Below are 25,675 nucleotides of genomic sequence, written 5' to 3' on the forward strand. Positions count from 1 at the left end.
AGGCTTATGTGTCTTAACTTTTCATTGTATGACTTTCTATACACTCTTGACAATGTGGCTTGACTATCACAATGTATGAAAATTGGAGGTAATGAACTTTGCCACAAATGCAGGACTATCAAAAGATTTCCCAACCATTCAACCTTTTTTCCAGCAGCTCCAAAGGCTACTAACTCAGACTCCATTATTGAGTGAGTTACGCAAATCATTTTCTTTGATGCCTAACATATGGCAGCGCCACCTAGGGTGAAAACCCATCCACTTATGGATTTTGAACCATCATTCACACAATTTTAGTTTGCATCACTATACCCTTCCACTACAAATGGACTTCCTCCATAGTGTAGAGCATAGGATTTAGTTCCTTTTAGATAATCCAACACATTGGAGATTGCTTTCTAATGATCTGAACTTGGACAGCTCAGATCATAGCAAATGCTATGATCTATGTTTGGAGATTGTAGATAGCTCCTGTATCTACTCAATTTGCCCATAGCAAATGCTATGTTTGGACGCATGCAATGTATTATATACATCAGACTTCCAATGACTTGTGAGTACTCAAGTTGAGATACACGTTGACCATCATTTACTCCCAGTTTCAAACTAGGATTATATGGAACTTTTGAAACTTTATCAAACATATGACTATATTTGCTCAAAATCTTATCAATATAGTGACTTTGAGATATAGCATATCCATTGTCATCTTTATATATTTTGATTCGAAGTATGGTGTTGGCAACACCCATGTTCTTCATATCAAAATTTGATGATAGAAAATCCTTAGTAGAATTAATGATGAATCACTATTGCTAAAAGTAAGCATATCATCAACATACAAGCGAATAATGATCAATTCATCACCAACAACTTTCGAGTAAATACATTCATCAGCTTTATTTAATTTAAAACCATTAGAAAGAACTACATTATCAAATCTTTCATGCCATTATTTAGGTGCTTGTTTCAAACCATACAATGACCTAATTAATTTGCAAACTTTATTTTTATGTCTAGGTACTATGAAACCTTCTCGTTGTTCCATATATACCTCTTCATCTAAAAATCCATTCAAGAATGCTGTTTTCATATCCATTTGATAAATCTTTAGGTTATATATGGGAGCTAAGGATATCAAGAACTTAATAGATGAAATCCTTGCCAGTAGTGTATAAGTATCAAAATAATCAATTTCTTTGGATTGTCTAAACCTTTTGGCTACTTATCTAGCATTATATTTGTCAATGGATCCATCATGTTTCATTTTTCTCTTAAAGATCCATTTACATCCAATCGGTTTATAACTATGCGGTAAATCAACTAAACCCACATATTATTTGACATTATTGATGACATTTCATCATCAATTGCTTCGTTCTAAAATGTGGCATCTCTTGATTTCATAACTTCTTCCAATGTGGAAGGCTAATCTTTCATATTGCAACAAAGTCCAAACTCATACAAAATATGTTTAGTACTACCTTCTACAAAATACGTTATAAAATTAGGACCAAAACTATTCTCTTTTCTAATTCTTTTTGACCTTCGAACCTCTATATTCTCCTCTCTAGCAGGACTTTCTTCTTCTACAGCAACTTGTTGTTTAAAAGGATTAGATTTAGAAATCTTAGAATCCTTAAAAGAGACATTTTCAAAAAATTCGGCATCCCTTGATTCAATAATAGTATTAGACTCTAAGTCTAGAAACTGATATGCTTTACTATTAATTGCATATCCTACGAACACACATTTAGTAGTTCTAGATCCTAATTTAGACCTTTTAATTTCAGGTAGTCTAACATATGCTACACACCCCCACAATTTAAAATAATTTAGATTAGGTTTTCATTTAAACCATAATTCATAAGGTGATATTTGGTTCCTTTTCGAGGGAACCCTATTTAATATATGTGTAGCAGAATATCTTTCTTCACCCCAGAAATTAAGAGGCAAGCCAGAATAATCTAATATTGCATTAACCATATCTATAAGTGTCCTATTCTTTCGTTCAACCTCACCATTTTGCTGTGGTGTATAAGGTGTTGTTCTTTGATGTATAATGTCATTTTCTTCACAGAAAATATGAAACTTATTGCTAAAGTATTCTCCACCTCTATCATTTCTAAGAGTTTTAATTTTCTTTATACACTTTAAATTTATCTAATGCCTCATCTTTGTATTTAAGCATATAAACATAACAATACCTTGATAAATCATCTATAAATGTGAAAAAGAATCTTTTACCTCCTCTTGTCAATTTATTATTCAAATCACAAATATCAGAATGTACTAACTCCAACAATTGAGTAATAAATTTATTCGAATTAGAAAATGACTTTCTTGTTAACTTTGTTTTCACACAAGTTTCATATTTATCTTTATCATCTTTTAAATTTGATGGAAGCAATCCTAAATTAACCATTATTTGGACAGAAGCATAATTAACATGTCCTAGTCTGGCATGCCATAATGAAAAGGAATCAACAATGTAAACATAAACACTTTCTTTCATAAAATTCAGTTTGAACATCCCATTTTCAGCATAACCTTTGCCTACAAATATTCTACTCTTTGACAAGATAAACTTGTTAGATTCAAAAACTAGCTTGAAACCATGCTTAGACAAAAATCCACCAGAAACCAAATTCTTCCTAATTTCTGGTGCATGAAACACTTCAAGAAAGGTCATTGATTTGCCAGATGTGAACTTCAACTACACGGTGCTTTTTCCATCAACTTTAGTAGTAGAAGAATTCTCCATGTAGAGCTCTATCTCGTCACCAACTTTTTCATATTTCTTGAACAAATTTTTATCACTACAAATGTGACGAGTTGCTCTAGTATCTACCTACCAACCAGCATCATGAGACACCAAATTTATTTTGATTACGACAACAACAAGACTTTCTTCAATATTGCTGGCTAGATCTTTCTTCTTTTTGAGCCTACGCTCTTTGATATAGTGCCCTTTTCTTCTTGCAGAAATAACATGTCCCCTTGCTCTTCTTGTTGATATTTTCTTTAGTTAAGGAATCTCTAGTCCAAGGCTACTTTCCTTTTTTATTGTCTGTTTTAACAATATGGACATCATTTGTCATTTCAGTATTTTCTTTTTGCTTGTCTCGAAGCCTAAGTTGCCTTTGAAGGCTTTCAAGATTAGAAAAATCACCCTTTCTCTTAAGGGTCTTTCGGTAGTAATTCCATGATGGCAGTAATTTGGCAATAACAGCACCAACTTGAAATTTCTCATCAATGGGAATGCCCTCAACAATTATTTGATGCACAATAAGTTGCAAATCATGCGCCCGATTCAAAATAGGCTTATTATTAGTCATATTAAAATCAAAATAATTACTCACAAGATAGCTTTTGTTTCCTAAATCCTTAGTCTTGTATTTGTTCTCCAGCGCATCCCAAATTTTCTTTGCTTGCTTCATCAATGCATGCATATCGAATAGAGAATCGGTGAGGGTATTGAGGATGTTCCCACGACATGTGTAGTTGTCATCCTCCCACTTGGCCTTTGCAACAGTTTGATCTTTAGCTGTATTCTCTACGGGAACAACGGGACATAGAGTGACCAGAACATATCAAACTTTCAAAGTTGTAAGTAGAAATTCCACTTTCTCCTTCCACTATTTGTAGTTGTTGCCATCAAATCGATCAAGCTTTGACAAATCTTGCGGCATAACATTGAGGAAAAAAATGACAGTACTCATGTTTGATGATTGTGCCATGGAAACACAATATTCATTTGTGAATTGTTAGAAAAGAAGGTGAGAATCTACTGGTCATAAGATAGTGAGGCGATTGTGAATCTATCTCACAAATGAATATTGTCTTCCACTAGTTTACAATTGGAAAAAAAACACTTGGCAATTTCATTATGGGGATACAACACTGTCTTGGTTTAATACATGCAGATTGCAAGACTGAATGTATTTCTGAACAAAAGGTTTTTGTAACCACACTTTTTTTTGTCTCTATAGCCTAATTTATTAACCAATGAATGGTTATAATCCAATGGTTGTGACCATTCAAAAAATGAACAGTTAAAACTGTTGAAATTTAGTTAACTAACCAAAATAGTTTGGTAGTTATATATTCGAATTTAAACAAGGTAAACACCACTTGTTTAATTCAAAATGTAAAGACACAACTATACCGAAACAAAAATTAATGTTCTTTGGCTCCTTGTGACAATGCATAAAAGCATTTGAAATATTCCAACAAAAATAAGAACAGGAAAACTAGAGAAACAAGCAGTTATAGAACAACCACAAAAGTATAATACTAGCTCTACAACACTGCAATAAAATTAGCGAAGCACCCAGGTTGGAATGATTAACATATGCTTAGAAGTCTACGACAATATAAAGCATGGAACTGTAATCAGTTTAAGGTGCTCTATATATATATATGCTTCCTATTAGGAAGCCATATTAACATAGAGAAATAGAAGAAAGCTACTTCTTTCTCAGAATCATTATAGACTCTGAAGAATTTTTTTTTACTAGAATATTTTTTCTAGAAAGCCAAGGCCTGAGTATATGATACCTTGAAAAGTAATTTTTATATATTTGGTTGAGCATTTACTTTTCTTAAAAAATATGTAAAATATCTATTATGCTTTAATAAAAGAAAATATCTTGCCATATTCTAGCTAAAAGCTTAAAAATACTATTGAAAAAAAATATATCTCAATTTCTAGCCAATTTCCATAGAAATGCTTCTTTCCTATTTTTATTTTTAAAAAAAATGAATCAAACACAAGACATTTCATCATTTTTTTATTGACCACACTTTCTTCCTTCTTTTCTCGCAAGCCAAATGAGTCCCAGCAGTATATTATTTTGATAGTATAGATCATTAACCGAGAGCTACCCACTTAATGATCAGTTATCTCTATCTCATATACAGTTTTACCAAACTCATATAAATAATTCGTTGAACTGGTACACTCCTAAAAGATTGAGGAGGAGGAAGAAGAAGAAGAAGAAGAAGAAGAAAAAGCAAGCAACAATTAAAAGAACAAAAAGAAGAGACTAATTTAGAGACGTTCTTTTTCCATTGTTGAAGATTTCGACCACCACCTTTGTTATGTGAATTTAGACTTGCACCCCTGGGATACGATCCGGGCCTCCTTGGTCAATCCACTGACCTTAATGTCGCATGTTACATCCATGCTCTTGTTCCCCATCTCCAACACGCCTATCGTCTTCCTCACTGAGAATTCAATCATCAAGGATAGGGGGATGACGTCCTTCGACCCTTTTAGACTGCTTTGGATCTGTTTTGGTAGCAAAATGTGCGATCCCTGGAGGACTAATTGATAGGTGGTCGTGTTCTGGTATCCCTGATGGAATGCCTGTGTCTTTCCGACCGCAATTTCTACACCATGGTGGGCGAGGATGGCCTTCCCGCCAGCCCCATAGGAGTACCCCATGCGCAAGCTCGGGTTGTCGACGCTCATGGTGAAGTGGTACTCGGGCTTCGGTGGGGAGCCACCTCGAGGATTTGGAATATTCTTGAGCACGAGCCGGGTGACGGAGAAGGAGGGGTCGGCAGGTCGCACGACCAAGAAGTAGATGATGGCAATGGTGGCAGCTAGGATGCCGGCGACAACGGCGACGCCGATGGTCCACTTCAGGCACGGGATGATGGGCCGCCGCTGGTGGCGGTTGTTGTGGTTGTTGCGGTACTGCTCGACGAGCTTGGCATTCTCTGGGGGTGGAATGCGGTAGATTTGCTCCTTAGGGACTTGGACGACGTAGGTTTCGGTGAGACGGGGCGTGGGACTGGGGTTGGCGGGGGCGGCGGCGGGCTTGGCCTCGAGCGGAGGTGGTGGAGGTGGTGGGGGGGCGGCCCGCTCCGCCATGGCGGGACGGGGATGGAACAGACGAGGGAGGCAAAAGGGGTAATGGCGAGGGGAAGAGAGAAAAGGGGAGGGGGTTGGAGCTCAGAGGGGGAGAAACACCCGGACACGTAAGACCGCATGGATCCCGCGAGGCCCCCGCGAGGCCAGCCTATTATAGGAAAGAAAGACGTCCTTGACTCGGTCAACCATGTTATCTTGAAGCGGATGTTTGTGGAGGGTGGGTGTCTGAACCCACTGCAAACTATCCTGGACCGAACCAACCGTTTTGGACCGGCTCTCAACTTTTATATATCATATGGTTTTTTTGGTCTCACCTCCAAGTCCTCCCACTTCAGTGTCTCTCTTCTTTCTCTTATTCCGAACCTTTAGCATAATGATAATTTTCTTTGAGCTACTGAAAGATTCTTAAAAAGCTTGAAATTGTTTGTTCGCCATTTTCTCGTTTGGCCAAACAATTTCCTGATTTTCCTTTGTTGATTAAGTTATCTAGGATGTCATGTTATATATAAAGTTTTTGATTCATGCATAAGGTATCCATAGAGGATGATAGGAGGATCCAGCATGCTTTATTTTTTTGTCTTTTCACATAGAGTCTCTTTTGGTGGTGCAACTTGGATCAGATCGGCCTGAACCCGATCTGCAGCTATTTGAGTTCAAAATGACTTGGGAAAATGCCTGTTGGCCTTGCTTGGGTAACGGTTTGAAGGATTGAGCAAATTAGCTCGTTTTTTTTTCTGTATCAGACAGCTTATACCAACTTAGTATAAATATAACTAAAAAAGTCAAAATATAACAAGTTACAAAGCGCTCTAGGCAGTTCTTCCTCATCAATTCAGAGAACTCTTGGCGTGATTAGCCACAAAAGAAGTCACCAAGCCCGCAACTATATTAGCCTTTTATAGACGTGCTTAGCTTGAAAGGTTGGATCACCTCTTGCCATGCTCCAAATGTTTCAGAGCAAGGGCGGCAACACTTATATCACTACTACTTTTCTAGATCCATCGAATCATTGTACATAGCAAGTCGCCTTCGAGCAGGATTATGTTAGAGTACATTAACAAGTTCACAATTGGGCCTAATTGATATGCAATTGATCCATCGCAAACTCAACCCAAAAGAGAAGATGTGTACTTGCATTAGTGAGTTGATACAACTATGTATCACACCAATGGACATATTAGGCATTCGACTATTATATATGATATTACATTTGCCATGAACACCTATATACCCTTTCTAATTGGCTAAAGATCCGGGCAGTGGACTCTATTCAGTGGATTGTGTTGTATGCTATTAAACTCTCGGCCCAATTTGGACTTAATGAATTTGGGATCAGATATTATGATCTAAATCAGGCAAAAATTAAAAAAGATATTCTAATTTGGGTTGTAAAAGACTTGCTAACTAGTAGATGCAATTAAGAAAATGCAGAAAATATTTCAAATGAAGCGAGATCGATCTGGTGCTTGCTTCATGAGCTCCCAAAAATTTTCTTTCCTTATTTTTGGCCAATAATCAGTGAACATTCCCCCCCTCCCATATATGCTAATGACAACAGGAACCTTCGAAATTTAGCATTCCCTGCCAAAGGGAATTAGACGTACAATTCTCTCTTATTCATACCTACACGCTTTTCACTTCCCACCTACTTGCTATCTCTACTAATACAAATATTTTGATCAAGATTTCTGACCGGAAATCACAAGAGTTTGCTCAGGAAGAAGACAGCATTGACAGCGCTGCTGCTCTCCTTATGCTGCCTTGTGTCGTTGCCAATGAGGCCGGCCATTTGAATAAGGCCTTGTGTCCCGCGGGGTTACATCGGCCTAGAGGAAAAGCTAAAGCAGCTCTTGGGATCAATGGGTTGCTGGGCCAGCCAAACGAGAAACTATTAGATGGTCCTAATTCACCGTAGAATTAGAATGAATTTAATCCTTTTTTTTTTTTAATATATGTAATTGCAATATGCACTAGATCTATCTAGGTCTACGGTGGACCTAATCTGCGTAATAATTTCTCAATCTTAAGCCAGTGGAATTCAATCAGTATGGGGCGAAACTTATTGAGACATCTAGGAAACCACTAGTCTTGGCTCAATGAACGTAATGTACTACACCTTGCAAAAGATGTTGTAATTCTAGCATGCCTAGGTTAGACCACATCAAAGTGTCTTTCTTGAGACTGCAATATCCATACTACCATGTAAAGCAAGAGACTCTCGACTAGTCTTCTCATTATATATTGTCTTTTTATGGAGCACCACTGTCTTGTCGCAATATTTAATAAATATAATTTAATTAGGCATGTTTGGTTGGGGGAGTTAGACTTTAAAATAGGAATGAGAATGAATGACTCCATTTTGGCCATTTGCTTGGAGGGGATAGAAATACCTCAATTTTCCAATATTCAATCTCTCCTTTTCTTTAGTATTCAAAATCCATTTCGATTTCAATTCCGATTCTCTTCATGAACCAAGCGCGTCGGAGAATATGGCCATTTCGATTTCCATTTTAATTCATTCTAATTCTGATTTCAATTCTGGTCGCGAACTAAATTCGCTTTTTTAACTTCTTTCATTTTAAACGATAGAAATTAGTAAATCGAATAGGAAACTACGCTCTTCATTTATGCTTCCCCTCATGAGAATCCCAATTGCCTTACACTAATGAACTCTGAGCAGCAAGATAAACATCCACTGCCGCATAAAGTCCCATCGATGAGGCACAGACACATAGCTCAAGGACCAGGCCTCTGCATGAATAAGCCCATCCCCGGCATTTCTAAGAATAAAACCAGCACTGGCAGAATTTTTCTCAATCGAACTACCAAAGTTGACTTCAATGGTGCCAAGTTGGGAAAGCTGCCAGCCGAAGTAATGAGCCCAAGCTAGTGAAAAAGGGGCATTTAGAATCAGCTTGAACCAGCTCGAACTAGGCTAAACTTAAAAGATGAGCGCTTTTACAAATAGGCCCTTATATTACATCAATACTATAAATATCTTTTCAGCAAACGGACTATCTTTCGCGAATTCGGATCCATAATGATTGAATCGTTACCGCGCCTCCTCCCATAGTTCTAGGTCGGTTTCCCAGCTGGCGCTCTCGACTCTCGCCTTCGTCCCGCTAGGGTTTATCGGCGGCTTCCCCCAGTCGCCGCGAGACCCTCTTAAAACCCTAATCGACCACTTCTCTTGCTCCAATTCGTACCTCCAAAACCCTCTCAGCCCCTCGAATTGTTCCCTTCCTTAGCCGGCGGCCATGCCGAAGGTCTACGGCACCGGCACCTACGACTTCCGCCGACACCGGGTCGCCGAGTACCCCGTCGAGCCCGTCCAGGGGCCGGCGGCGAAGACGCTGCCGGAGAAACCGCCGGAGGGGAATCTCTCGAGTGCCATCACCCTGCTCGAGATCCAGCGGGACCGGCTCACCAAGATCGCCGCGGCCAACTGGCTGAAGACCGGTGGGGCGGACGCCGCGGCCCACAAGTTTGATTCGGAGTTGGTGAGAGAGATCTATGAGACGGAGCTTTTGGTCTCCGGGGACCGGAAGACGGTTCCCCTCCAGAGGGTCATGATTCTGGAGGTCAGTCAATACTTGGAGAACTATCTGTGGCCTAATTTCGATCCCGAGGCTGCTACATTCGAGCATATCATGTCGATGATCCTCATGGTTAATGAGAAGGTAAGGCGTTGAACTTTCTCGAGTTTTACAAGAAGAAAATAATGGGAAGATATTATTTTTTTATTACTTTATTTATTTATGTTTCTCTTTTGAAGTTCCGGGAGAATGTGGCAGCATGGATTTGTTTTCATGATAGGAAGGATTTGTTCAAGGCGTTCCTGTGGAGGGTTCTTTTGCTTAAGGAACAGGTTGGATTGGTTGTTTCTTTATTTATTTTGTTACTTAAAGTTATGTACTTGAACAAATCATTCATATATTTCAAGATATTATGGCCTGTATATGCTTTTATGCCCATATCTTCTCCAGTATGGTGATCGGACAATTAGTTGCAGAAACAACTTCTTTTAGTTCACTTAAGTTCCAATTTTAGTGATTGCGCACTCTATTCTTTCTTTATTTAATAGTGTCAAGTGTATTGCTTTTACAGTCTTAGATTTCTTTATTTGCTGAGAGGTTCTTGGTTATACATATTCACAGGGAAGAGCCTTAAGTATTGCAGAGAAGACAAATTACTTGCTTTTCATGATCAATGCCTTTCAGGTACGCAGATGCTGGAATACTTCTTTCATTGATTAAATAAAGGTAGGATTGCAGCTGGCACTAATCTTATGGCTGTCTTGTTTCTTGAACATTTCATTAATTCAGCCAAACTTTCATCTGTTCTCGTGTAATATTTATGATTAATCTTTCAAAAATTTTCATATATGTACAGCTTACACAAAATTCCCATGTGCATTTTATCTTTGCTTCCAAAACCTATGCGTATACAATAAGCTTACTGACACCAGTGCAATTAGCAAGGGTTAATGTACTGTGACATGTCAATCCATACCACACTGTTTGGATACAGGCATGGTAGAGTGGCTTGTACTGTTGTATCGCTTGTGTTGGCTCATGTTAACGGATACAACTCATGCTAACAGTGTTTTATGGAAACTGGTTTTTGACTCGTATCTAGCAGGGCTTATCATGATACCCTGCCATGGCAGTCCTTGAGCAGCACAAGCATGGAACATAATACTTAAATCCTATTAAATCTAAGAGGCTGATTAATTCAGATGCTTTAAAAGCTGGTAGCATTGGCTGCCTAAACAGGCTGGGCTGGGGTTGTCTAGGTGCCCGCCTTAACATTGTTTTATCATGTTTGAGCTTGGAATTGAAGTTATATTGGCAAGTTTATAATTCCCATTTACTTGCTACGTTTTATTTGATATGTTCTATTTTATTTATTATATTGCAAGTATATTTTCTTTTTTCTCCTTATAATTATTGTTTATTTTTAGTTTATTATTTTTGCACCAGCTTGATCTCTATATGCTTGTCTAGGCATCCACTTAGCAACTGGTTGTTTGGCAGCCCTGTCGTCGCCGATCTTTCACCTCTAATCTTTTAAATCATTGATCAATTCCGAAGTGTAGGTTATTGAAGTTCATTATTGGATTTTGCATTGTTTAATGCTGCAACTCTTGCCACTATTTGCTACCTTATGAGATTCAACACCATGGAGTGTTAAACTGCGAAATCGGGAATAAAACTCATTGCCCCTTAAGTGGGCAGATATTTAAGGTCCATGTGCAACTGGCCTGCAGACCCTTAAATGGACAAAAATATTGAAACAAAGAGATAGGGATAGTAGTAAAGGAAAAGGTAGTGTAGTAAAGGAAATGGAAGGGGAGAAAGAGAGAGAGAGAGAGAGCATATGGGAAAGAACATGGATTGCAGAAACTCGTTCTTACTAAAAGATAAGGTCATCAATTTGAGGGAAAACATAACCAAGATGCACCTCTCTGCCCCCTACTGCTCTCTTTCACATGATGCTTTAGAGATATTATTGCAACAATGCTTTAGTTTATCATTTTGTGCCTCTCAATGGTCTTTGTGGAGAAGTTAGCAGCCCGGCGATCCGTCTTGATAAATGGAATGCTATTTCTTGTTTACATTCACTTTCCCTCAATAAAAATGATAAATTCCTTTTTAAAATGATTTTTTCCATTGTGGCATATGTAATCATAAGTTGTACATAATAGAATTGCTATCATGATGTAGCTTTTGCTAAGCTTTTTATTTTAGTTCATCACAACATATAGTGCTAATAACCATGTGTTCTAGGGCATCAGTTCCACATCCTAACATTCTTGACTACTGTTGGTGGTTGATGCCCTATTAGTATGTTGCATCTGCATCTCAAGTGCTGCAAGATTGTAAATACAAGATAAATATTGATCAATGCATATTAGAACATCAAGGGTGACATTTTCCACACCATTGCAAGAATGAGCTTGTGGTTGCATCATATGGAAAGTTAGAATGTACAATTATTATACGTTGTCTCCTCTTTCACAGCATTGTCTCATCGCTTTAGTCTTCCTAATCTGGTGTAATTATGAAAGTGTTATCCATCAAAGCAAGAAGGTGATCCCATGTTATTTTGAATAGGAACCTATGCTTCATAGAATGATTGACTAAAGCAATTACATTTGCAACCATGAAGTTTCTATATGCTTTTGAACTTCTACAACATTGGTGAGGGGTTGATAAGCACTCAATTCCTTGTAGGAGCCTTTGAGTGCAATATTACTATAAGAGAGTCGTTTCTCTTCTCCCTTTTTGTTTGGAAAGTACTCTAGAGCTGCAGACGGTCATACTTGAGGCCACACTTTCCCGTGATATCTGTTTCTTCTATGATGCCTTAAGGAGACATTGTAGCTGAGCTTTGGGTTTTAAATTGTTCCACAACAAAGTTATAATTGGACAACTTCATGGTTCTGTTCTGCTAACCTTGTATCATCCTCAATAGGAGAAATGAGATACTTTTGCTTACCATTTTTTCACAGATTGACTGTCATTTTGAAACCATACACAATAATGTGCATGCTCATTCTGTTGTCAGATTTATCAAAACTACATGATACTTATACATAATTAACTATCATTTTGAAACCATTTCAAAAGGTAATGAACCAGCAATAGCACTTATGAGGAGCTAGAGAGATCATGATCCACGCATGCATGACAGTCAGCTCTCTATTGGATAGCACTCATAAATTTATTGCATGAGGAACTCACAGTAGCGTATTCAAACAACGTTCACTTAAAGGAGGAGCTTTTTATAAAATAGGCATCCACCTATTCTTGTGTCTCCAAATGAAATGATGTTTCTTGGCCATAAAACCCAACATTACACTATCGAATTCATGTGATTGCATATAATTGGTTGGCAAGAAAGTAAAGCCTAGGGAGATAAGGAAAAGGCTAAAATTTTGAAGTTTCGGGTATGGGGTTCATACCGTACCGTAACGATACTGTGCTAGTGTGGTATTGGTATGCCAAAAAAAATTTCATATTGTACCGTAACGATACTGTGTTAGTGTGGCATTGGTACAGGATCCGGTATCAAGACGACAAATCTTGCATAGAGGGGCACATGTTTAAGGAGATAAGAAAAAGCTAAAATTTTGAAGTGATGCATAATATTATAGAAAACAATTTTTCTAGCCATTCATGATTTTAAATGCCTACAACAATGCAACTAACCATCTCCATTATTGAAGTGTTCTGGGTAAAGATGCATGGAATTGCTTCACCTTTGATCAAGATTTGAAAATTTAGTTTTGGTTTTGGTCGAGTCTGTGAAGTTTCGGGTTTGGCAAGTCCGACAGTTTTTAAAGTTTTGCAGTTATGATGAAAAATAAAAATTAAGAGAAGCCAATAAAAATTGTAATACAATATTATTAAGTATGTTGTGTAATATTGATTTTCTATACATCTAGTTTTTACAAATTTAGGCTGAAGTCTATTTCATGCAAGTTAAATTAAGTATATTGGTATTTTTTTTCATATGAACACATTACTATTTAATTCTTGAACTTCAGTTGTCAAAAAAAAACAAGTTGACACTATAGAGTTATGTTACTATCTATCTTTTCTTTTAAATAATAGAGCCTATTTTCTGGCGTTTACGATTGTATTGGGATTATATATTTAATTGTCCCTCTTCGACAGAGAAGTACATAACTTAGTATACAAGCAAAAAACCACCTCAAAAGAACACATCTTATTGGCCTAATTTCAGTTTTTTGTCAGTTCCGGTTCTTTAGTTCATATATCAGAAATATGTAAATCATATTTATTTTGTGTTCCCTTTGAGAGGGACGTATATCAGAGAGATTGGATGTATGATGAGAAGGCACCTTTGTTTTTATTTTTTTTTTTTTTGGGTGGGGGGTGACGTGCTGGCTCAGTGATGGAGAGAGATGGTTAAAAAGAAAAAGGGATTTTGTCACTGTAAAGACTACACAGAGTAGCTTGTCACTCTGTGCAGCTTTTCAATCCCATAAGGTACCACTGAAGGGTACACTACACCCACACAAGTTCCTGGAAAACTATGTTTAAGAAGTCATATAATAAGGTGGTTACAGTACAAAGACAACTAGAATTGTCAATCTGATAGAAAATAAAGATGGTTGTAAAAGTTTATAAAGAATATATGTAGATAGTAATTTTAAATCTTAACTGATGATAATGGATCACTGGCATCAATGTCATCAATGTTAAGTATTTGTTTGCTTGATCCTTCAAGATCTGAAGCATTGGGTGTGTTCACTCCAGCAATTAATTCTCTCCAAGTTGATGAATCCTTATTATTTGTTAGACCTCTAGATATTCTTCTAGACCTTCAAGTGCAGGTCAACTTGCTGTTGGGTGTCCACTTTTAGTTATTGAGGGCTTCATGGACTTTTCTACTTGGGTTAGGAAAACGAGTGCTGGAACTTCAGATATCTCTTCATGCAGAAACTTGACTGTGGACCACAACTGTCAAAGTTTATGCAGAGAATGCACAAACGGGTAGTTAGAAATTTTTAATTGATTGTTGATCTCCAATATTTGGCTTGATCCGACCAAGTTACAAAGTATTGGATGGATTCTCCTAATTATCCTGTTTGCTTCATGAAGTTTTGAAACTCCATGATTTTCATTGCTGGGCCGATGAATTTTTGTTACAAAGGTTGTGGAATTGAAGCCACTTATTTAACAATGGTAGCCTCATAGTAAGTATGTATTTATTTTTTTCACTCTCAATATTAAATTATATGCTATCTTGCCAGTTCTATAAATACCATCTAGTGATGTGGGCCTGATAGATCAATTGGGTTAGTATTACTTTACCTTAATCCTTTGCCTTTGATGGAAAGGAAAGATTTTGTGTGAATGATCTACCGAATCAGATCTTGTTATCTTCCACTCACTAAGAGTTTCGAGAACGAGTAACCTCTATAGTACTGGTTCTGTAATGATATAACAATTAAGTTTTGTCGATTCTTAATTCCAGTTCTCTCTTAAACTTTGTTATAATTATTATTTTTCTATAAAAAATATCTATTGCCGATTAAAAAAGAACAGTGCAGCTGAAAACTTCGCCTTCTAATATGTGTACAATTATCCAGCTGTTCTAATTTGGTATTTGTTCTATAGCTTCTTATTTTTGCTTATGTACTGTATGCTTTGTTGCAGAGTTTGGAGGATGAGGTTGTTAGTGAAACCGTACTGAAGTTAGTAAGTTTACAGATATGGCATAGTCTTTCCTTTGGTAGACTTCAGGTAAGTCTAGATGATTATCTGCAGTAATTCTGCATCAATTTGCTTTAGCTCTTGAGAAGTAAGTTAGTTCCTTATTTACACCTTTTTGCAGATGGAGTTGTGCCTGAATCCTCATTTAATCAAGAAGTGGAAAAAAATGATAAAGAAAGAAGCAAAAGAAGCCAAAAAAGGACGGCAGGCATTTGATCCTTCAAAGATGGTTGAAGTGACATTCCTAAGAAATCTAATTGAAGAATTTTTAGAGGTAACTGTGACTATTTTCTTAAGTAATTGCCTAACTTTTTCTTATATAGATGAACTCTTTCTGAAGTTTTGCCGGAACGTGTGTCAGATACTTGATTCCAAGGTCATACAACAAAAGCATGATGATGAAGAAACCCATTTTAACGATTCATATAATGTGCAAATTGATGATTCTTGTGTCCTATACTGTGAGAGGTTTATGGAATTCCTGATTGACTTGCTGAGCCAACTGCCTACGAGGAGGTATTCGATTCTTCGTTCGTTATTCTTTGTTTCTGAAACCAGTTTCATTTTAGTATGATATTTGGTTTTTTGCCATTATCATTTTTTTGTTTGTTTGGATGAACAATCAGTTCATGAATACATGATGCTTCCTGAGATGGTTTGCTTCATCTGTTCCTCTTTGGTTGTGTCTCTTGTACCACACTTATGTATATAACTAAATATCAATTGATGATAAAGATGGTTCTATTTGTTCATTTGACTAAAGTTAGATATGATTAAGAAATTCTTTTTTTGAAAAATTTAGGTCATTCCAGAAGAATGTGCCTATGCAAGAATTCTCACATCTCAAAAATTTTAAGTTTGGGAAAGGTGAATTTTTGTTTCCCAATTCTTGGTTGATGTAAATGGTCTTATAAGTAAATAATCATTGCAGGATTATAGTGCATGCTCATGAAAGTCATGTGACTGACCAAGGGAAATTTTTGGTTTTCTTGATCATGAGTTGCTTAAAAATAAATTTGGAACTGATAAATTTAAGAACAAAATCAATCTCTAGTTTTTCCAGATCAACATGTTAGTATTGTTATTATATGTTGGCCAAGTATTTTTCTGTTTCTTGGATGTGTATCTTACCTATGATGGCATTGTGTAACTCTTTTTTTTTTTTTTTTTCGACCTTCCCCTTATGATGCCCACAGGGAAGATCTACTTATTATATATTACTCCCTTATTTTGTCTTCTGACAGATAGTTATGGCTGTAGTTTCTTCCCTGCCATGCTTTTATTTATTTATATACTAATTTGTTTATTATGTTTTGCAGATTTTTGAAGCCTGTTGTTGCTGATGTTGCTGTTGTTGCTAAATGTCATTTGAGTGCACTTTACACTCATGAAAAGGGGCGGCTTTTTGCACAGCTGGTAGACTTGCTACAGTTTTATGAAGGTTTTGAGATTGATGATCATGTTGGGATGCAACTGAGTGATGATGATGTTTTGCTGGCTCATTATTCCCGTCTTCAAGCTTTTCAACTTTTAGCATTTAAGCAAGTACCTAAGGTATGTGTACAAGTGTAAGCACAGTCTTTTGATATTAAGTTTATGTTATTTCCGTAATTTGTATTTAACATAAATTACATTTTTTGGTTGTTCAAGTTGCGAGATTTTGCACTGTGTAACATTGGTGCAATTCATAAGCGTGCGGATCTTTCAAAGAAATTATCTATATTGTCTGCCGAAGAACTACAAGATTTGGTTTGTAATAAGGTTGGTATATATGCATTGCTCAGTGTGACTGCTTTCTGATTTTTTCTTGTTGCGTCTACACCTTTTATAATATATTTTATCTAATTCTGAAGTGGATTGACTAGATAAACATGTGGACATCCATTCATTATGTGCTTGTAGATTTCTATGTGAAGTTGCTGAACCATTTAAATTTTTCTTGCTTCTTTTCATATAGCATGTTGTTAGCATGTTCTTGGTCCATCCGAAGATATTTTACATGAATGATAGTTACTGTTGAATGGCCATGTGTGATAAGAGAGACTAAGGCTTAAAGAAGGATTAATGGCCATTTTTTTTTGTTAAGGAACGAAGATGATTTTAACTGAGTTATATGTTTAAAGAAAATTTACCCTTTTGAACCCAAAGAACTGCTTGTGAAAAAGCATTCAAGCATTCCATTTCATCCATGTAAAAGTACATCTATAAATATGCACAGAAGATATCCATTAGAAAATGTGTGCATCCGTATTGCTGTTTTACATCATTTCAACTTACTCAAGTAACAAGCAATAACAAAGCCAACAATTCTGTAGAGCTACACAAAGCGGGAATACATGAATGGAAACTTGCATGAAGAATTTGCATAATCACACAATATGTCTAATAAAGTTACGCCCCAAATTTTCCTTCCAGACTTTGTTTGATGATCAAGTCCTCCTTTCATGATACAACTTAATGTTGTACAAATGCCCATCTGCTTCATTCAAGCTCTCTACATTCATTGTGCAACCACTGCCCCCACCCGCTTTCCCTCCTTCCTATGTATGGTTGTGTCTCTATCTGTCTATTTATCTGCATGCGCATTTGTGTATATTCTCCTCACTTGTGAATGGCTAGTGACAAACCAATTTAAGAATGTCTGCATTTATAGCAAATTTACATGCATAATGAGCAAGAAGGTTATTTTTTGGATGTGTCTAATGTCTACAAGATAGAAGTAAACCTCTTTTGCCTTGAGTGTATGGGGGTTAATATATGGCCAATTTAGTCTCTTTTACTTAGCTTGTATAACCACCAGAAGTCACATTATGGGCATTCTAATGGTATTCATATAACCGATTGCACTACGCTCACTTGTAGATGGACAAAAAATCTTAAATGTCATAGGTTATGATTAACAGCTTGGATTTAGAAATTAGATGACCTACTGTGTTTTTTACTGGTAGAGATCTTTGTTCATTTGTTAGTTTGGATTGAGGGAAAATTAATGGAAAAGTTACGCTCTTGAAACAAACCATAAGATCCCTTGTCTTTTTTGATTTATTGCCTTGTACTCACATTCTCTGACTACATGTGCATAACTGCAATGTATTGATATCCTTCATCTTGCTAGCGGCACATGCTAGATGCTATAGCCAGCATTTGATATAAACATTTGTGCATGTGCATGTGCACCCATTTGTCTGTGTTTACAGCCATGCCCTTGTGTAACTATGCCATTCCTTTTCTTACTGCTACTATATTTTTCTTTTATAGCTCAAATTGGTTTCAGACGAAGATCCATGTGCTAAAAGGGTTGTCTTCCTCATTGAAGTTGTAGTTTCTTACTTCGAGAAAAGACAGTCCCAGAAGGATGCCATAAATGCTCTTCCTCTTTATCCTAACGAGCAGATAATGTGGGATGAGAGCCTTGTCCCTAGTATCAATTACTCTGGAGAAGGGTGCCTTGCTCTCCCAAAACTTAACCTCCAATTTCTGACACTTCATGATTATCTATTGAGAAATTTCAATCTATTCCGCCTTGAATCGACATATGAAATACGCGAAGATATCCAGGAAGCTGTTCCTCATCTTCTCGCTTACATTAATAATGAGGGAGAAACTGCTTTCCGTGGGTGGTCAAGAATGGCTGTGCCAATCAAGGAGTTTAAGATTACTGAAGTCAAACAGCCAAACATCGGAGAAGTCAAGCCTTCATCTGTGACGGCTGAAGTTACTTTTAGCATTTCTAGTTATAGAGCACATATAAGATCAGAATGGAATTCCCTTAAAGAACATGATGTCTTGTTTTTACTATCAATTCGTCCATCTTTTGAACCCCTTAGTGCAGAGGAAGCTGCCAAGTCCACCGTACCGCAAAGGCTTGGTCTTCAATGTGTACGTGGCTGTGAAGTAATTGAGATCCGAGATGAGGAAGGAGTACTTATGAATGATTTCACTGGGAGAATCAAAAGAGATGAGTGGAAACCACCTAAAGGTGAACTTCGTACAGTTACCGTTGCTCTAGATACAGCACAGTATCACATGGATGTTACTGATATAGCTGAAAAAGGCAAAGAGGATGCATATGGGACATTTAACATTTTAATGAGAAGAAAACCTAAAGAGAATAATTTCAAAGCAATTTTAGAATCCATACGAGACCTTATGAATGAATCATGTATAGTTCCTGATTGGCTGCATAATATATTTTTGGGTTATGGAAACCCCTCTGCTGCACAGTGGACAAACATGCCTGACCTCCTGGAAGTGGTGGATTTCAAAGACACATTTCTTGATGCAAACCATTTGCGAGACAGCTTCCCAGATTTGCAGGTTAGTCTTATTATATTGTAAGTTTCTATACTCAAATTGCTTATAATGTCTGTGTTTGTGTTGCATTGCATGTTTCTAACCTTATATTTCAACGTCTAGGTTTGCTTTGTTAATCCAGATGGTACAGAGGACTTGAATTCGCGTCCTCCCTTCCGGGTTAAGCTTCCCAAAACAATGAAGGGCAAAAATCATGCTCTTCCTGGCAATAAGAAGTCCAGTAATATGACTAGCTTGAATGATGAGAATATGGTGGGTCAAGGTTCTGAGAAGGAAAAGATTTTTGTTGAGGCATATGTTCCTGCTGATCCTGGGCCTTATCCCCAAGATCAACCAAAGCAAAATTCAGTTCGATTTACACCCACTCAGGTACTTCGTAATTGTTCTCTCCATTTTCATTGGTTAGGATAACTAGATTAGGTTTGCAGGAATAGTTTATTCGGAGTATATGGTTAAGAGTATCATTTAGTATGAATTGTTTTCTGATCATTGCCCGGTATAGCAACAAGGTGCTATCACCATCTTTATCTATTAAAATTCTGTGGTTAAAGATTATAGTATGCCGGTATATTTGTTGCTTATCATTCATCTTTAATGTAAAATCACTTCCTACATATCTTTCCACTGAAACAAGTGTGGATCGGCAGTATTTTTCCTTATTTGTATCAGATCTTTTTTATAATTACAGTATTACAAGATAACTGGATCATCATATTGGATCATATAATAGCTCTACATAGGTTGTTTAACAAGTGAGCTGTTTGTGATTAGCTTGTGTTTGTCTTGACATGTAACAGTGAAATTAGCTCAATGTATATATATGAAAGCCATGAGCGTCCTTGGCTCTCACTTCATCTCTTAAACAAGTTGTTCATGAGCAACTCGAGTTTGGTTTAAAAGTAAATGAGCTTGTTCAAGCTCAACTCAATAACAGTAGAGGATCTTGAGCTAGACCTGGCTTGCACTATTGTGGTTTGTTTACTCTGTTTGCTCTGCATGACCAATTGATCTGAATATTTTCCTATAGAATTTTTTTCTCGTTTTTTTAGTTATATATAGTGATAAATACTGGTTGCATCATGGGGAACCATCCTGGCCTTTCAACTTAACACTTCATACTGATTGCATCAATTTATTTTGCAGATTGGAGCAATTATTTCGGGTATCCAGCCTGGCTTGACAATGGTTGTTGGTCCGCCTGGTACAGGAAAGACAGATACAGCTGTCCAAATTTTGAATGTTCTTTATCATAATTGCCCTTCACAAAGAACATTAATTATCACCCATTCGAATCAGGCTTTGAATGATCTTTTCGAGAAAATAATGCAGGTATCAGCATCATGGCTCTTTCGAGATTATTTTTGTGTGTAACAGTAGTTGAATTTGAAAATGTAGGATAATGAAATCTCGGGTTCTCATTGTTACAACATGCATATAGTTGATGGACAATGAAGGCATTGTTGTAACGAGACATTATCTCTAGCAAGGAATGTCGTGCTGATCGGTACCAGTGCGTACCAACTATATCGTATTGGTATCAAACTGGTACGTGATATAGTCAGCGTATCAAGCAAGATCGGAGGAACCGATACCAGGCACCGGTGGCACGAATTGGTACGGGCCGTGCCGGGTCTGTACTGGCAGAGGAGAGGGCACGGTACCGTGGGAGAGAGGAAAAGAGAGAGAGAGGGAGGCCGGTGGATGCCGCGGGGGGCCGGCAGTCTGACCTCTCCCTCTCCCTCCCTCTCCCGCTTTCTCTCTTTCCTTTTTCTCCAGTTCCAGCAACGGGTCTCATTTTCATTGTTAGAACCATACCGATGAGCCACTAGTACGGTTCGGAACGGCCGAAACTGCCCAGTTCAGGACGGTTTCGCCGACTCTGTTATCAAGTGTTGGTACGCTCAACCAGCTCTGTATTGGGTGTACTGATAAAGTAATAGATTGGTACCGGTGGGGTCCGGTACCGAGACGGCGTATCTTGATTTTTGGTGATACATATGTATGTTAGGCAATAAACAAACACTCTATCTGAATCGTGCAAGGAAAATTTTTCACTATAATACATATGTAGTCCGGGTAATCTAAAGTTGTTTTTGAACCTTCGTCCAATTCTTTATAATCAGCTAAGGTTTCATATTCTCTGCCCGTTCTAAAATCACATGTTTGATTTTTTTTTTCTATTTCTATTTCTTTTTCTGCCTCAAGGTTTCTGATTTTTTTTTGGTTAACTATTCAGAAATCTTTGCAATATTTTATTACAATAGTAGGAAGCCATTTCTATGTTATATGATGTCATGGTGCTATTTGTGTATTAGCAATTATACATGTTTGAGTTCAATGACTAAATTTGTTCCTTGTTTATTTGGATCAAATTTGGTAAATCCTTTTTTACCTGTCAGACAAGTAACCAGACAAATGTATCCTCCTCATAGGTATATGCTACTTGAGCACCTAAATTATGTAATTCACACATTAATCCAAACTTTTGGACACACCTGGAATTTAGGCTGTGATGCAATGAAAAAGTGTACAAATCAGTCTAAGAAATTAAAGTAAAAGAACTAGCAAATACTTTGAATGAACCAAATACTTTGGGTTACCATACAAACAGAAGCATGGAATTTTTTTTTACATGGTACTGCTACTTAACCTGCCTATGTTTTGTGAAGTGCAAATGAGTTTAAAAATTCGAAGACACAGACTTCTGTTAATCATACAATGGTAGATTTCTTTTTTTATAAAAAAAAACCTTAATATGAATCATTTGATTTAGAATTATTATGTTAGAGCGTAATATAAAACATAATAATCATCTTCAAAAGACTGAATGTCAATCTGAAGATTCTGAACCCAGGGGCTTGTGACTGCCACACAATATAGAAAACAAGAAATGCATGTTAGCAGATCAGGTAGTACGTAAGATCTCTATCAGTGTATTCTTTCCTTAAAATATCGTGATTTCTCCTATTTCATTATTGGTTTCAAGATATCACATGGTCTCCATTATTTTGTCCTCTACTACGTGGCCACTAGAATGCTCCTTAAAGCCCTTGTTCTCATTATTCTTTAAAAGGATACTTATAATCAGATAATTTTTTCTACTTTCACCTTGCTTCTGTCTTGTCATTCTCAGCATTATCATTTCCTTGCATCTAATCTTTTGTTAGCGTCCTTCAATTTCAATTATATATATTTTCTGGCTGGCTTAGTTTCTCTCTCGTATATAGCATACGATATTCTTTGTATGATTTGTATTACCGTCTTTTGTTTTACTTATTTGCCAATTCAAATATTACCATATCTAAGTGTGCTAGCAATAGTGATTCTTCCAGTATTTAATGTTGATGTCTCCTTTTCTTGGCTACTTGTTATCATGATTTTGCTTTCATAGTAATATTTTTAATATTTGTATATAATGAAGTCATGCCTGCATATATTTCTCTTTTGGCCTCTGCTGCATATGATTATTAGAGCCAAGTAGAACTGGATTTTAAGTAGGCATTTGTTGCATATGATGATTAGACCCAAGGATAACTGGATTTAAAATAGGCAGTTTTTCAAACAGCCACAAAATAGTAGTCATCAGAAATTCAGTGGTGTCACATCCTTGCATTTTTTAGCTGTTTTTTGTGTTTATCCAAGGTATTATCCACTCATATTTTATTGGCATTGTCAGAGGGATGTACCTGCTAGATACCTCCTTCGGCTGGGTCAAGGTGAGCAAGAACTAGCAACAGATCTTGACTTTAGTCGTCAAGGTCGTGTAAATGCTATGCTTGTACGGCGACTAGAACTGCTTAGTGAGGTAGAGAGACTTGCAAGATCCCTTCAGCTGCCAGAAGATGTAGGCTATACTTGTGAAACTGCTGGATATTTTTGGTTGCTGCATGTGTACTCACGCTGGGAGCAGTTTCTAGCTGCTTGTGCCCAGAATCAAGGCAAACCATCATTTGTTAAAGATCGTTTCCCATTTCTGGAGTTCTTCTCCAATGCTCCCCAGCCTGTGTTTACTGGTGAATCCTTTGAGAAAGACATGCGAGCAGCAAAGGGGTGTTTCCGTCATCTGTCAACAATGTTCCAAGAGATGGAAGAATGCAGAGCTTTTGAGTTGCTAAAGTCAACTGCTGATAGAGCAAATTATCTGATGACTAAACAGGCTAAGATTGTGGCCATGACTTGTACCCATGCGGCTTTGAAGAGAAAGGATTTTCTTCAGTTGGGCTTCAAGTATGACAACTTGCTGATGGAAGAAAGTGCCCAGATATTAGAGATCGAAACATTTATTCCAATGTTGCTTCAAAGGCAGGAAGATGGTTATGCTCGCCTTAAACGCTGTATATTGATTGGTGATCATCATCAGTTGCCTCCAGTTGTTAAAAATATGGCCTTCCAAAAGTATAGCCATATGGATCAAAGTCTTTTCACCAGATTCGTTCGTCTAGGCGTCCCTTATATTGAGCTTAACGCTCAGGGTCGAGCTCGACCAAGTATAGCGAAACTTTACAACTGGAGATACAGAGATCTTGGTGACCTTCCTTATGTTCGTGATGAGGCTATCTTTCATAAAGCTAATGCTGGATTCTCTTACGAATACCAGTTGATAGATGTTCCTGATTACCTAGGGAAAGGTGAAACTACTCCTTCTCCCTGGTTCTATCAGAATGAAGGGGAAGCGGAGTATATTGTCAGTGTTTATATGTATATGCGCTTGCTTGGATACCCAGCTAGTAAGATTTCTATTTTGACCACTTACAATGGCCAAAAACTTCTGATCCGTGATGTAGTCCAAAGACGATGCACAGCATGTGGAATTGGTCCACCTAGCAAGGCAAGTTTCATTTGATGTTTAATATTATTTTTCCTGATTTTGCCCTTTATCCTGTCGCCTGCTTGATTTTGTTTCTAATTTTCATCTTAATTGTCAAAACACATTTGGATATGATGCCTTGTGCAACAGGTTACAACAGTTGATAAATTTCAAGGTCAGCAGAATGAATTCATTTTATTATCTCTTGTCCGCACACGATTTGTGGGCCACCTACGTGATGTTAGGAGATTGGTTGTTGCAATGTCTCGAGCACGATTGGGGCTGTATATATTCTGTCGTCGTTCTTTGTTCGAACAGTGCTATGAATTGCAGCCAACTTTTCAACTTTTGCTTCAAAGGCCTGATCAGCTTGCCTTGAATTTTGATGAGAGCACACCATACACAGAGCGGCTAGTTGGAGACACTGGGAGGATCCATTTTGTAGGTGGCATCCAGGAGATGGAGAGCTTGGTTAATTTCAAGATCCATCAGCTCTACCAGGTATTGTCTCACAAACTTCTCAACAGAAATCCTGTCATCCGGCAACTCGGTGCATGGTTGATAACTTGATATTATGACTCATTATTCAAAACTGAAATCCAACTCATGGTCTCTTTGCCTCCTTTTTTCTGTTTAAATATTTTTGTGACAGGCACAAATGTTGAGTCATTATGCTGCATACCAAGAATCAGTCCCCCATGCAAATGGACCTCCAGCTTCGCCCTCTGAGAGCCATGTTGAGGATACTGATATGCCCATTGGACATGGTGAAAATGAGAATGGATCACTTGAAAATGGTGCAGCAGATGAGAATAAGATGGAAGAATGAATGGATGAAATCAGTCCTATATGGTTGATCAAACCTCTATGAGGGATTTTGCCAGTGGACATACATCCTTGTCAGGTTATGCAGTATCCCAGGCAACCCTGTTGCTTGAAAGACACGAGTGAAAGATCAACCCAATCAGTAGATTTACACAATTTATACTGTGTCCTGCCCTTTACAGGGAGTTGCCTGGAATGTCGTTATATTAAGGGAGTCATGGCTGTATGGCATATACCAACCAATGTACAAATTTCTTGTATTACCTGAAGGCCTCTTGAGTAGTACAAGAGAAAGCAGGATGGCCAACAACTTGATGTGACTAGTATCCTTTTGTACCCGGAGCCGAAGCTTGAATGAGGAGTTCTATAACAAAGAACCTGCTGTACTTGTATCTGCCTTGGATTGCTTTTGCAATTCATAACTAAGACGGTCTCTGTATTTGACATTCAAAATTTCTAAGATCTTGTAACATAAGATGCAAGCTACTCTTCATACCAGAAGAAAGGAGGTTCATCTTGTAGTCCTAGTCGCATGCTTTATTCCTTTTCATTATCAAGCTGAAATAGATTGTTTCTAAGATATTTTTTGTATTTCTTATC

The 25,675-nt window shown here is 37.4% G+C and overlaps 2 protein-coding genes across 2 annotated transcripts; one reads left to right on the forward strand and one right to left on the reverse strand.

Moving 5' to 3' along the window:
• Nucleotides 1–5,081: 5,081 nt before the first annotated feature.
• Nucleotides 5,082–5,881, reverse strand: LOC103711288 (NDR1/HIN1-like protein 13). Its single transcript, XM_008797372.4, has one exon. It carries the CDS (start codon nt 5,879–5,881, stop codon nt 5,102–5,104), a length of 780 nt encoding a protein of 259 aa, XP_008795594.3. The 3' UTR covers nt 5,082–5,101.
• A 3,021-nt stretch (nt 5,882–8,902) lies between these two features.
• Nucleotides 8,903–25,655, forward strand: EMB2765 (P-loop containing nucleoside triphosphate hydrolases superfamily protein). Its single transcript, XM_008797347.6, has 14 exons — nt 8,903–9,561; nt 9,657–9,749; nt 10,039–10,101; nt 15,073–15,159; nt 15,251–15,403; nt 15,491–15,645; nt 16,449–16,683; nt 16,780–16,890; nt 18,388–19,446; nt 19,546–19,812; nt 20,587–20,772; nt 23,120–24,271; nt 24,401–24,751; nt 24,903–25,655. Exons 1-14 carry the CDS (start codon nt 9,139–9,141, stop codon nt 25,077–25,079), a joined length of 4,512 nt encoding a protein of 1,503 aa, XP_008795569.3. The 5' UTR covers nt 8,903–9,138; the 3' UTR covers nt 25,080–25,655.
• Nucleotides 25,656–25,675: the final 20 nt, after the last annotated feature.

The sequence above is a fragment of the Phoenix dactylifera genome, chromosome 5 (assembly GCF_051530095.1).
Source record: "Phoenix dactylifera cultivar Ajwa chromosome 5, Ajwa_hap1_PhDact_Kaust_v1.1, whole genome shotgun sequence".
Taxonomy (NCBI): domain Eukaryota; kingdom Viridiplantae; phylum Streptophyta; class Magnoliopsida; order Arecales; family Arecaceae; genus Phoenix; species Phoenix dactylifera.